General features: G+C 49.3%; 1 protein-coding gene across 1 annotated transcript in view; it reads left to right on the top strand.

Moving 5' to 3' along the window:
• Positions 1–5,271: 5,271 nt before the first annotated feature.
• The window catches only part of LOC147659463 (arrestin domain-containing protein 2-like), a 99,500-nt gene continuing 90,487 nt past the window's right edge, over positions 5,272–14,284 (top strand). Inside the window, exon 1 of the mRNA XM_086951735.1 lies at positions 5,272–5,658. Within this exon, the coding sequence (XP_086807861.1) occupies positions 5,400–5,658 (259 nt within the window). The 5' untranslated portion in view covers positions 5,272–5,399. The remainder of the gene's footprint in view (positions 5,659–14,284) is intronic.

Genomic DNA, 14,284 nt, shown 5'->3' with positions numbered 1-14,284 from the left:
TTGTCAATTAAATATGGTGGTTAGTGCCCACACTATTATCCCCAGGACTTGCACCCCAATCACAGGGGTGTAAATGAATGGGGTCGGAGTGACACTGACAGGGGCTGCACTCAAGGCCTGGATCTAGCCGAAGAGGCCATATTTACAGCCCTGAATCTGGATTATAGGCTGTCCCTGGAGACTTCAAATGAGCTGTGATCAGTGAAAGAAAGGGCGAAAGGTGGGTTGGGACAGCTCACTTAGTAATTACAAACACTGCTTGATTTGTAAAAAAAAACACACACACACACAAATAAAAAAACATAAGTGTCAGGGGCCTTTTCAGGAGGCCACTGCAGCTTGCACCGCCCATTGCACCAGCCAGCGCAGCCAATGCAACTACTAACATAACTACTAACTAACCATCCACTCCTACAAGTGTGACAATTCAGCCTATTCCAGGTCCCCCCAAAGCTAGAAGAATGGCTTGGGTGGCAGGGATTACTAAGTTTTAATATATATTGATTTATTAGGCAACTGTTGTTGTGCTCATTTGAAATTAGACAAACAGCGCCTCCATGTGGTGGACTGTCACAAGTGCAGGTGTTGACGAGTAAGTGCCGCTGGGAACACCGGAAATCACCTGCTCAAATTAAGCCTGCTCTTGGAAGGGAATTGGAGATGCCTTTGGTCACAAGATGCGTCAGCACAGCTAGGCCCGCTCCTTGCTCCTCCACGTTGTGCAGGCGTGGGGAACTCCTGCCCACAAGTTGACCAGGAGATAAAGAAATATGAAAACATCACACGATCTATAAAAAATGGCAACAGTTTCCAAACAAGAAGTCTGTGATGATTTTCAGAGGAACAAAGGGAGCAAGGCACAGCGTCTCGCTGCTCTGTTGGCAACATTCTGGCTTCAAGAGAAACACAGGTCCGGACACTGGGTCCTGGCAAGTGCGACTTAGCCTTTCATCCTTCTCAGATTGCTAAGTAGAATGCCAATAATTTCGATTACAGTAACCCTATTTGGAGCGCTTAGAAACTGCAGAATTGCAGTGATAATCACTACCCAAACATGGTAAGACTGGAGTCGAAAAAACGCCCTGGCACCAAATTAAAAGTGGCCTCTGTTAGCGAATCAGATAGATACTAAAGTGCCCAATATTTGCAAATCGAGGCATTTTTACACTTATAAAGAAAAGTTCTATATATAGCTCTTTTGCAAGGTATGGAAGCCTGCATGGATTTGCGCCCCCTGCTGGCAATGTTTGTGGCAGTATCAGTGAAATCAACAGTAAAAGCTGGCCCTGCAGACCATAAAACAGGGGCATAAACCAGCGGGCGAAGCGCTTTACAAATGCATGGGAACTGTGATGCTGCACGCCCTGGAGTGGGGTTACTGGGTTTGGGGGCGTGGTCAGAGCCACGACAAAACAAAAAAAATTCTCTAACTTTTTTAGGTTTTTCACCTTCATTTAACTATATGTAAAATAATACAGAGCTTGAATTAAAATGAAATGCAAGTTATGCCAATCAGTCTGAAATATACTATTGGACATTATGAAGCCTCTATTAGTTAATGCACTGCCCCAGAGAGTCACCGAATTGAATCCCGGTTGGTGTAGTTGAGATTAGTGACTTGTGAATGTTTAGTGCTACGAGGTGCTAGTTTATGACAGAGAGCACTGTGAACATGTAAGTCATTATGTTAAACTTGTATTACACACAGTGTAGGGTAGGCAGCTACCAAAGGCGTTCATATAGATTTTAGTAATACCCAGGTTGTATGTGGGGGTAAACATTTTTTATAAATGTCTTTTAAAGGCACCCACTTCACAGCTTAGCTGGTCGTTCCCTTACAATACCGCGCAGAAAGAATACATCTGTGTCATCAGGAAACCCTTTCTTTTTTAGAACGGTCTTTTAAATTCACACTCTTCACAGCGCACCTTACAATACCACTCAAAAAGAATAGATCCGTGCCACCAGAGAGCTTCAAGGAATTCCGTCAATTAAAGCCAGCCGGGCTTCTAAGAACGCATTCCATTTGCAAATTAACCAGTTGCGCACATTTGCATTTCTTTCAGGCAGCAGCACCCAGGCAGGAAGGCTTGTTTAGCTGTCTGCCCCGCCCTCTGTTTCACAGCGCAGGAGACTCCCTGCCTTCCAGTTCAGCAGAAGCATTTCAACTCTCGGAATTAACCTTCCGCGGACGGTTATCTTTTCACAAAAAGTAGGGGAACTCTTTCTAAATTTAAAAAGGTAGGGGCACTTTGTACCTCTCAGATCCCTCCCACTTCGACCACTGCCATTACACCCCAAAAACCACGGCCCGTCCACCGATCTGTCAGACCAGCCACTCTGAAACTGCCAGATTGCCCCATTGGCCAGTCCAACCCTGTACCCAACGCAATCATACACATTTCATCGACTCCAGAGAAATGAATCTTCGAACCAGCCCTGCAAGGTGTTAAACATTAAAGCTTCAAGGTGCACCAGGATTGCTCCTGAAACCCACGAAGTTAGGTCAGTAACATTCAAACAAAATCCACAGGCTACACAAACATATGCCTTACTGCTTACAAACAGATAGTTGCAGCAGGTACATAACCCTCTGAGCTACTAACTATAGGAAGTGAAAGTTGCAGAAGTGTCTCTTAAACAGCGCTGAAACCCACTGTGCTATACTTGTCGAATTCGAACGTGCGATCCACTGGTTACATGCACTGCTGCGCAGCAGGCACATTAACACTCTAGGCCAGTGGCTCCCAAACTTTTGACTCCTGAGGACTTCCATTGAGTTACCAATGGAAGCCGGGGACCCCCAAGCAATTTGTATGAGTTAAATTTTAAACATTAAAACAGTAATTCAAAAAAAATACACACATGTGCACACAAAACAAATACTCAAAGTACTAAGGATTTTGGGGCCAGATGTACAACCATTTCATTTAGCGCCTCTCAATTGGCGACACATTGCGAGTGGCAAATTGTGACTCGCTAAATGAAATGTACAACAGTGTGTTTAACACTGTTTGGGATTCCCAATAGGGTCGCAAATTGTGAGGTTATTAATATTAATGAGCCTCTCGCAATTTGCAAGCCCATTGGGAAGTCCAGCCCTCTCATGGATGGTGGCCTGCTGGGCTTTGCAGGCCACCATGTCTTGGACTGCTTTTAAATAAAGCAGTTTTTTTTTAAATGCAGCCTCTTTACCATGCATTTAAAAAAAAAAGAAAATGAAACGTTTTGTTATCATTTTCTAAGGGCAGGCAGAGGTCCCTGGGACCACTGCCTGCCCTTAAAAAATAATTTTGCATGCATTTGCAAAGGGGAAGGGGTTCCCTGGGGACCCCTTCCCATTTGCGAATGCATTACCATCTACATATAGAGACATTGAATCATACATGTAAATCAGTGTGTATATAAAATGTTTAAAGAGTGCTTGGTCTGGAAAAGCACAATCTCAGGATTCAGGACATAACACAGTGGCTAGCCATGACTTTAACATTAAAAATGTATTTCCACCCAAATATATCTTTTTAGAAGCATCAGGATAATAAATAACTGGGGTAAAATATAAGTTACTAACTGGTACCATGCAGTTTGCAAGGAGCTCTTTGATGACAGTTTATAGGTCCCTCTGCTAGATTACGATTGCCACTTATGAAGTGCACAGTAATAAAGGAATCTCTGTGACAAAAGCAGTAACCAAGAACCTAGGCACATAAAATACTGCTTTTTAAGATGCATGTTACACGTTCTCTGCAGTTGGCACATTAACCCTCTGTGCTACATTAGTTGAATCAAAGCTGCCACTGAACAAAACTCTCCTCACTCTCCAGAAGGTACATTAATCACTGGCATTCTCGTGACACTTTTATTGTTGCTGGAAAGCTGCTAATTATACAAGAAACTTTTCTGTGCTTTTAAAACTGTTGCCTATGGACCCCCTGGGAATGTGTCACGGACCCCTGGGGGTCCGCGGACCACAGCTTGGGAAACACTGCTCTAGGCTATCTCATGATAAGGCCGGTAAGGCTGGGGTAGATCCAGGCCCTCGCCAGCCTGACACGTGCCTGACTCTGCCTTTGCTATTTCTGCCCCAGGCCCCCCGGTCTGTTAGCGGCGAGGGTCTGGCAGCAAAGGCTGCCCAGTATGAAGGGCCTGGTGGAGGCCTTTGACCAGCCTTATCTGCGTTCTAAAAGGATAAAAAGGGGATAACACAAAACACTTTAAGTTATGCCAGAGGGTGACTTCATTTAAATGCATTATTCATTCTGTGCAGACTTGTTAAAAGGACACGACGTTAAGAACTCTCTTCCCAGCCTCCCTCCTCCCTGCAGCCACTCCCGGCGCGCCCCCAGCACGGGGTGGGTGTGTGCTCTGCGCAGGCGCCCATTGGCCGCCCGCTGCTGTCAGTCACAGGCGCTCAGTGGGTTGGGCGGATAAGCAGAGACGAGCCGAGGACAGATGGCCACAGCCCGACGGCGCCGCCCAGAAGCAGCCGTCTGATCTGCTGCATCTTTCAAACCCGGCCGGGGAGGGGCTGCAGGGGGCACCCCTCGGGCTGCGGGGTCTGGGGTGCAAGCAGCCTGTTCACCGGCCGGGCTCGGCTGCTGGCAGAGGGTGCCAGCCTCGCGGGGCGTGTCTGTGCCAGTCCTCCTCTGCCAAGGAGGCCCCACGCCCAGATCGGACACGTCCCCTCCCGGAGGGAAGACGTGACACTGGGGTAAGATCCGGCCCTGCTGCGGGAGTGAGGACAGCTGCCTCGACTCACAGACGCCGCTGCATCGACTCACAGACACCGCTGCATCGACTCACAGACACCGCTGCATCGACTCACAGACACTACTGCATCGAAACACAACCACGGCTGCATCGAACTGCCAATACAGCGGCGCATAACTGCATTTGACGGCCAGATGCATTAACCAGCCATAACTGCCCGCGGCATCATCCCACGGCTGAAAGAAACCGCAGCTGCATCGACCCATCGTTAAATTTACCAACAGTTGTATCGACCAGGGTTGCGTCGTCCTGAAGTTGCATCGACCCGCAGCTGCAGATTTCCGCCGGAGGATACCACATTTTAGAACTGTCCTGGAAGTTGGAAAGTACCAGCGTTTTCATTGACACTGTTTTTTGTTTGTAGCCTAGTTTCCAAAGACAGTTTCTCCCCGTTTCTGACACTCTTAAAGTGTAGGAGGTACAGGCACCAATTTGCATCGGATGAGGCCGTTTGCCGAGGATCACACAATTCGACCATATAGATAAACTGGATTAAAGCTCCTCACCCAGGCCACACGTCACCGCAAGCACCAGCTCCACCCCAGGTGACATCTCCAGTTCGGGCCACATCCCACCCCAGGGGTCCTCTCTGCCCCACCCCCCTCTCCACCCCGGAACCCCGGGCTGACATGCAGTTCCACAAGGTGCGCAGCTTCTCGGTGGAGCTGGAGGGCAGCGCCCACGGGCTCTACCGCAGCGGGGAGGCGCTGTGCGGGCAGGTGGTGGTGGAGCTGGGCCGCGAGATGAAGGTGCGCGCCCTGGAGGTGTGTGCCCGGGGGGTGGCCACCGTGCACTGGCTGGAGAGCCGCAGCGTGGGCATGAACACGGTCTACAGCGACTACACCTCCTTCGAGAGCTACCTGCGGCGGCGGCAGCATCTCATCCGAGGTGAGTGGGGGCGACAAACTCCCCTCTGTGGCTAACCCATGTGCGACCTCTCCCTGGGGATCCAGTGCGCTCCGGGGAATAAAAGGGGCGACACTTTTATTCCTCCCTCTCATGGGCCTGAAAACTCTGCAGTTATCTATGATCTAAAACTCACCCAGGGTGAAAGCGACTGAAAGGAAGGGTTTCAGAAATCTAATGCAACTTTTTATTCTAGCAAAGAAGCGGGTAGAAATGGGATACAAAAGGCTTTTGCTAGGATAGGTTGTGGCCAACAGTCACTTTTTTTAACTTTCAAAGATATCTTTGTGGTAAAAAATAATTTTCGGTGCCTGCATGTTGGCTCTGTGGAGCTCTAGGTCGCTAAATTGTAATTGCATTTATTATAGCGCTTACTACCCCAGACGAGGCGTTGAAATGCTTTTTCGGCGAGTAGCACGCTACTCAGGAACCCAAGAAGGATTAGTGGTGAATTAGTATAGTGAAATATGAAAGTAATGTGAGTGGTGGATATTAATCAGTTATTTGGATTGAGAAGGGTAGCGGAGGGATAGCAGTGATAGGGTAGCGGAGGGATAGCAGTGATGTGCTAGCTGCTGGGGCGGTGGCGAAGGGGCTTTCTTTCCGCAGCCAGTCGAGACGTGTGCACCTCTTTTTCACAGTTAGTTTCTGCACGGACTGTACATTGCAAAAGAATGTTTTTTTATGACATCCCACAAGCCTGCATGTCCCCGTCTCCAGTCTCGGCTGCCCCATGCCATGACAAGGGTGACCTGAGGCAGGTCGTGTATTCAGCCTGCACTGCTAAGCATGCTGGGACATGTAGTCCTATAGGGGATATTAAACTATGAGCCCCTGTGCGCTGAGTGATGTTGGCTGAAGAGCCGGCACTACCAGGTCACCCTCTTGACATGCGGGCAGTTGTGTGAAACATGAGAGGGGCACGCAGCAGGCCACGTGTGCACTATTCTGTGGCTTTCTATCTTTTGAAACCCACCCACCTACTATTGCCGACAGTGGGGCTCATTTAAGGCAATATCACTGCCCCTTCACGGGTCTCCTGTGGTGAGATATGGTCATAGAGGCCTGGGCAGAGATTGCGGAGTTCGGCTACGCGTAACTGTGCCAAGTGACCAAAGAACTCCATCACGCTAAGCAGAGTCCTGCGAGTGGTGGAGTGCGTCGGCTGGTGCCCTTCACACTGATTTTTAGTGCCGGGTGTTTGTCCCCGCTGGAAAATACGAGCGAACGGCACCACAAGAGGGCGCTGCTTCTTTCCGCCGCTCAAGTAAATGATCTACTCGAGCAGCGGCTTCCTCAGTTCAAATGGAGGGATTCTCAATGCGAGCGGTAGCGGCCACCGGAACCGCTCATGTTGGAAAAATCTCGCCGGGAGGTGGTCTGGAGTAAGATTTTCCTCACTCACGCTCCCCTACTTCGCACATACGACCAAGGAAAGACTCGAGTGGATGTTTTTGGAACGCCATGTGCTTTGCAGAGCGGGAAAAACTCCTCAAACTCCACAAGCAGAGTGGAATTTCACACCCAGGCCTAGTCATGAACTGTAGTGCATTTAGGTCACATCTCACTGTTCACAAGTATCCGTAGGCTCACCACCTGCCACTAACATGAACACAATATGTCTCACACTAGTGTGATAGTGATAGTGGGAGTAGACTGGTCCGGGAAGGGTAGAGAGGTCCTCAAACAATGAGGTTGGAAGTGACACGTCCTCCTGAATTCAAGTACTCTGATCCTAATGTGTGTCCCTTCGGAAACGCTGCTCGTTCCTCCAGAGATAGAAGAGGCAGGGGGTGGGGGTTCATAAGTGTTTGAGATTCTCGAGGGAGCACGGGGAGCAGAACAGCTAGTAGGTTACGGCGGGGTTGGACCTTTGATGAATCTGTGACTACAAGGCCTCCATCCTGTGCTCCCTCGAGAATCGAAGCCATGTTTACATGGGATAATTCCTCATCTGAAACTGGTGGCAAGTATGAGGCTCGTTCCTACTTTAACACCTAGATGTGCCCTATGCAAGTTGCGTAAATGCACTCGCGTCTCTGGGGGAAGTAACTCTTTACATCCCACCCTGTTGAAAGCCCAGGACTTATTTAGGCCATTAAGGAGGCTGAAACGTGTTGGTGCCTATCCTAGGTTCATAGCACCATCGCATCCTGATACCCGATTATAGTGTTTTTAATCTTCCCTCCCACTCAATTAATAAAGGTTACTTTAGGGGTGGGTAAGGAATTTTATCTTTAACTGTACGCCCCCATACAGCCTGATGAAGAAGCATGTCACTACAAGAGTGAGTGAGGGCTATAATAAGAAAAGGGTCTCTTTCCCTTCCCACCCATAGTAACCGGTTGGTTACATATCAGATTCTCTCAGAAATCCCCCTTTCAGAGATTTACCATCAAACACTTCAGAACCCACAACCCCCCACCCCCCTGCCTGTTGTATCTCTGGAGGAACGAGCAGCGAAAATACTCACTCTAAGGAACCAGCATTTGCAGTGCAATAGGCCTCGCATTTATGCAAGTTTGAGCTATTCACATTGTAAATAACAATGTCTTTTATTTATGTTTTGGTTTTAAAATAAATAAAAGACATTGTCATTTGCAATGCTAGTAGCTTAAATTCTCGCAAATGCAAGACCTATTGCATTGCAAATGCTTGTTTATATATGTAGTGCTGCTACCTGTGTAGCATAAAACTAGCAAGAGAGCTCTGATATGTGGGGGGAGACCCGACTGGTGGCTTGGGTGGTTCCAAGGAGGCAGGTAGTGTGTGGGTCCCATCCTGTAGGATGACGTTGTCTTCGAAGAAATGTGTCACATTTCTTTCTTGGGTGCAGGACAGCAGGACCCATTATCATAATGTTGATGGGGATGATGCTCCAGATCCCAGGGGTGCAGCTGGACAAGGCAGGTGGGGTGAGATGGACTGAGGAGACTGGTAAGTGGTAAACCGAGGTGGAGAGTAAAATGGGATGTGGAGAGAGTAATAGGACGTGAGGATGGGAGGTGGGAAATGAGAAGTGGTGAATAAAGTCGAGGTGGTAGGTGAAGTTAGATGAAGAGAAGCGGGAGGCTGGAAGAAGGGTATTTGAAAGAGAGGGGGGGGGGGGGGGGGCAAACAAGCAGCCACGAAGGCGAGTCATGGGTGGTCGAGGTTCCTGCTACAAACTCAGGATATTTACAGCAGGAGGCCCCAAAAAAAGAGAGGCAATGCGCCCTCCAGAGGCAGAAAGGAGATACATGCCGAGGCGAACATTAAATATGGCATCCTGCTCCGGGCCTGTCTTCTGTCAGACAGGATAACCGACCGGAGGGAGGCTGGAAGGAGGGGGCCTGGCAGGGAGCCCTGAGAACAGGCCCCCCTCCTCCATACGGTCAGTCACCCGTACCCCGCCCATGTCGACCCTACAGCCATCGTGCCAAGAAACTCTTCAGAGTGCCCACTGACGTCAGAGGGTCATTGCCACTGTCGACACAGTGCCACCGCTCAATGCAGACGTACCACTGCAGACCGTGCCACCGCTCACTGCAGACAGTGCCACCACTGCACTGAATGTTTTTGAATACAATGAAGCACTGTGCTTATGACGATATGCACAATAACGTTTTTAGGTCTCGCCTGTCGATGCGCATGCGCATCGAGCAAGCGAGAGTATTGCGACTTATCCACTCTTTATCCACACTGCAAGGAATCGTGGCGATTCCTTGCAGTGCCCGTGACTTTTAAGGTCAATGCGCATGCGCATTGAGCTTATGCGCATGCGCATTGACCTTAAAAGCGCGTGCACGTCCGTCTTTGTTTACCCGCTCCGCCCCCTCCCCTTCCCGCCGTCTCACATTTCGCAATGCCCTCCTAACAACACACACACACCCTCTCCCCCGCTCCGCCCCCTCCCCGCCATGTCTGCCCCCTTTCCCGCCGTCTCGCATTTCTCCTCCCCCCTCCCCTCTCTTCCCTCCTTAAAAACAACTTTATGAAAACCATCGACTTGCAAAGGTTTGTTGTTTCCATAAATATTATTCAGTTGCTAGAGTTTTTTTTACTTCAGCAGTTTGAATAAAATATTTGCTTGTTATACAGAGCCAGGCTCCCCTTTTTCCACTCCCCTCCCCGGCCCCGCCCCTTCACCACATCCAGATTGGCCCCTTGCTACCACATCACACCCCTCGTGACACACCACTTCCTGGTATTCAACTTTGTCGACCGGCTCCACAGTAACCCTGCCGAAGCAACAACGGCCCCTGGATTGACTCCATGAGAGCTCCTCTACTGACTCAGGTACACAGCCCGCCGTGTTCTTTTACCCCCCCTCTCCTCGACCGTCCTCCACCAGTCCTTATCCTTAGCCTTTCCCCTCCCTTTCCTCTGCCAGGTATTCTACCACAACGCGTGGAACGCCGGACTGCGAAGCACCTGACGTCCACGGATGTGGCACCGATCGCCCGCGCTGTGCCTCCCGCTTTATTCAGGTATTTACACGCTCCCCCCAGCTCACCCGCCCGGCTTCACCAATGTTCCCTCGTCCCTCATTCCACTCCTTTATTCCCCCACTACAGATGTTGCCCATCCGACTGGAAGCACCTTAATTACTGATCTTCCGATCTACATTGTTTTTCCAGGTAACTCTGCCGCCTAAGCGCTTCATCTGGCCACTTCTCTTTCGCACTGCTCCGGTATGTCACCCCACCCGGTCCGACAACTTGGCCATTGTTTGAGCGCTTACTTCCAGATGCCGCCACACTGATACTATGCCTTACGCGAGTGAATCAGCCCCAGGATTTCGACATCCCTCCTCCTGCACTTTGACCTTACTAACCCACGGCTTTTGTACTTCCCATTCCTGGCCCCCACCTTGAAACTGTTCGTTGTCACCCTTAGTCTGACTTAATTGCACATCGCGAGTTCGGGTCCTTTGCCTCTCGCTATTCCGCCTCGGTATGTTCTTCTAGACTCACCTACCTGCCGGCTTCCTAGCCCATTACCATGACGTGATTGCAGACGTTGAGGCTACTCTCTTCATTCTGTTCTTCCCGCTTACTGCACAGCCACCGTGAGCTTCTTCGCCACTCTGTGTTTCACCCCTTCCCCCCACCTGGCCGCCCTTGCTCCCCTACCAATTGCCTACTCACCCAGATGCCCCAGACTTGACACACAACCTTATGTCCAGGCTCTTACTTCACCACCCTGGTAGTGTTCATGCCCCCTGCTCTTATGCGCACTCACCCTCACTCACCCTCACTCACCCTCACTCACCCTCACTCTCACTCACCCTCACCCTCACTCACCCTCAACCCCTCACCCTCACTCACCCTCAACCCCTCACTCACCCACCCTCACCCACCCTCACCCTCACCCCCTCACCCTCACACAGTGCAATAGGTCTCGGAGCATTTGAGTTAGAGCTTTTAGAAATGTTTATGGCTTTTTTTTTTTAATTCTTTAGCATTGGCTACAGGAAACAAAAATGCTAAAGATTTACAAAAAAACCCATAAACAATTCTAAAAGCACTAACTCTAATGCTGCGAGACCTATTGCATTTCCAATGCTTGTTTAAACTTGTAAAGCGCTCAGACGCTTGAAATGTCCCGGTCTGCGCTAGGGAAAACTACAAATAAACAATTTTTTAGACTTAGTCTCTACCTTAAAGGGCAACTCCACAAAGTTCTGTCCTCAGACCGTACCCTCTGTTTTCCCCGAGACTGTACATGTTCGCACACCCACCGCCCCCCCCCCATGTCGCAGGATCACACAAGGTCCCCCTTCACTCCTTAAAACTAATCGCATTTCTGCCTCGGGGAAAAAAAGTGAGCGATCCACATAAAAAGAAAAGAAGAAACTAAAACAAGTGCTGGCCACCCGTTTTTCACATCAATCTCTTGTCTTTATGGGGCCATGTGTTTCTAACACATGGCCCCATAAAGATAAGAAACTGCTTAGCGACAGACGCAAAGCAGGCCACCGAGTCCGGCTCGGAGGCCACAGGGCGTCCACCAAAAACTGTAATTTTCAATGGCAGGCCACCGTTTGCCATAAACGGTGACGCCAGCCAATAGATATAAGGGGCGGGGCTTAAAGCCCTTTTCTAAAACTACTCATTAACAATAAATCTCGCCGAGCGAGCTGCGCATGTGCGCAGCAACGCTAGGCAAGACCTAAAAAATTAGACTTTGGTGTTCTGCGCCCATTCTGACTTCTTTTGCCCATAGGGGACCACTGGAAAGAATGTTCTGTGTAGACACAACAATATACTATAGTGCCAATATGACCAGTAATTGGCAAACTTTGTGCAGTGCAAGACATGTGCAACGTAACAGTGTAGCACAAAATGTAGCAGGACTGGGCTCCAGGAAATAAGCGAGGAAATCCCCTTTTGGAAGAGTCAGTCCGATAATAAGTAGGACTGGACATATCATGGCAGGAATGCCAGAAGTTTTTGCGGGGCCTGGGTCTCCGGTTTCTGGCTGGGCGCATATCACACAAGCCACTTTATCTAATTAAAAGAGTACCCCTGCACAGAAATAAAAAATACAGCAGCTTGACCATTAGTCACCATCTATTGGTCCAGCCCTGATAGCCGCCGGCTCATCATTCAGAAACAGGACTGGCCTGCTTCACACTTGGGAAATACATTGTGTAGTGAGATCATTGGGTGCTGAGAAAGGGAGGGGCTTGGGGGTTATGCCCCACTCTGCCCCCTGGTGGCCGCCCTGTGTGATAGATTATGTCCCAGCCTCAACAGCTCTCATTTCCATGAAGATCAATCAATTTCTGTTTGCATCATAACTTTTAAAAATAGCATTTCATGCCAATCTAATGAAGTTTCTAAGCACTATAAATAAAAGCAGTCTGATGACTCCGGTGCCTGCCTTGGGTGGCGAGGAGGTGCTTAACACCCCGGGTACATCACTCATCACTGGATCAGCTCATAGGCCACCAGTAGCATATGGTTGCCCAGATTTTTCCTTTGCATTCTGGGACATGTAGTCCTCTTTATTCTATGATTGCACCCGTTGTTATCTTTGCCTCCTGCTCCTCACTGCACAGCACATGGCATCCTGCTCTCTGGCTACTATTGGTGGAGAGAGCAGAGTGCATAATATTGTACTTGTCATAAGAAAACGGTCTTTACAGATTATACAAGCAAAATTTGAATTTTTCACCCAGATTGGGAGGGTTTTAGGAGATTACTCGGTCATTAGGATAAACTTTTCCAGTCCATGGTCCTATTGTTAAAGCTGCCCCTAGTGCACAAAGGTGTGCGTTCCGCTTGGTTGCACCCCGGAGCACTTTGGTTTTACAGAGGGGCTGCAGACTCTTGCGTGGCCGCTGTCGTCCACAAGGGGCGCTCCGTATGCTACGGCGCCTGTGCTATGTTCCAGACACGGGTGCAATGGTAAAGAGGCTGTCAGGAGGCGCACTGAGTATGTGGATAGAAAGTGGCATAGTTGGTGCATTACTCATTGGTGCTTCTTGGGAGGGGGCTGCCAGAATCCCAGCACCCTCAAAAGCGTTCACCGCGGGTGGGTGCCATAACGCCTGGCACCCAACTGCGAGGCAACCCCGGCCCCCTATTCTTAAAATTGAGGCCAGAGTCTTCCTCCAGTGAAAGACACATCTGTCTTTTAAATCACTGCTGTTTCTGTGGCTAATGCACAGTCCTCAGTGGAGCCGTGAAGCTTCAGAGGCCACGTGGGTGCTGAGGAAAGAGCATTTGTTAGCACAATGCGCTCACTGTGCCAGACACGCCAAGTTAAAGATGCACCGTGGAGCACAAGGAGCAAGCCCCTACACTGCACCAGGTTTGCAATTCTGGCTGTAGGCTTAACTTTGACAAATCATTCTTTTCATTGTGTTTATTCCATTAATTCGAATTAATTGAGCCAGAACTACAACTCCCAGAATGCACTGATCTGCAAACTGAAATATAAAGACTGGACACAAAAAGTGATGCAACAAAGAGCATTGTGTAAATCCTAGTCCTTCTGTACTCAAACCCCACTCCCAGGGACGGCTCTATCCAAGCAGGGTGTATGGAGGGAAGTGTGCTGTCCTCTGTAGAAGTCAGTAATGTAATAATAGCCCCCGTGGTGCAGGGGTGGCGTGTGAGCACTGGGCAGGCCCGGGGGCTCCTGACTGGGTCCAGAGTGATGGGGGTGACCCCCCTCCATGCCCTTTTCCGGGGGTACCCTCAAGTTTCGTTACGCCACTGGTAGATGTCGGACCTATGTTTGCGGTCTAGTTTGCCCACTGCAAATGCTTGTTTGCAAGAGATGGCGGGATCTAAACTAGGCCTGGGTATTATGTTCCGTTCCGCTCGTGAAATTTGCGTAGTTTGGGTAATTTTGCGCAAAATTCTGCTTTCCGCGACTTCGCAACATTTTTGCTTGTTTGCGTTCTCAAAATGCGTGTTCACGAGATATTTCCCAACGAGCACAAAAAAAGCAATTGCGAACAGTAAAAAGCATCGCAAACAAGCAATTCTGCGTGTTCACAGAGATTTTTTACCGTTTCACAGAGATTTGCGTAACGCGATTACGCAAATTCTGCCCATCCCTAATTTATACAAGCGGAAGCTCACCAGGGTTGCATTACATAAAGTACAATAGT

Source organism: Lissotriton vulgaris, unplaced genomic scaffold (genome assembly GCF_964263255.1).
Source record: "Lissotriton vulgaris unplaced genomic scaffold, aLisVul1.2 SCAFFOLD_1376, whole genome shotgun sequence".
Classification (NCBI taxonomy): Eukaryota; Metazoa; Chordata; class Amphibia; order Caudata; family Salamandridae; genus Lissotriton; species Lissotriton vulgaris.
The sequence above is the reverse complement of the archived record's forward strand: the minus strand, read 5'-3'. Positions and strand labels throughout refer to the sequence as shown.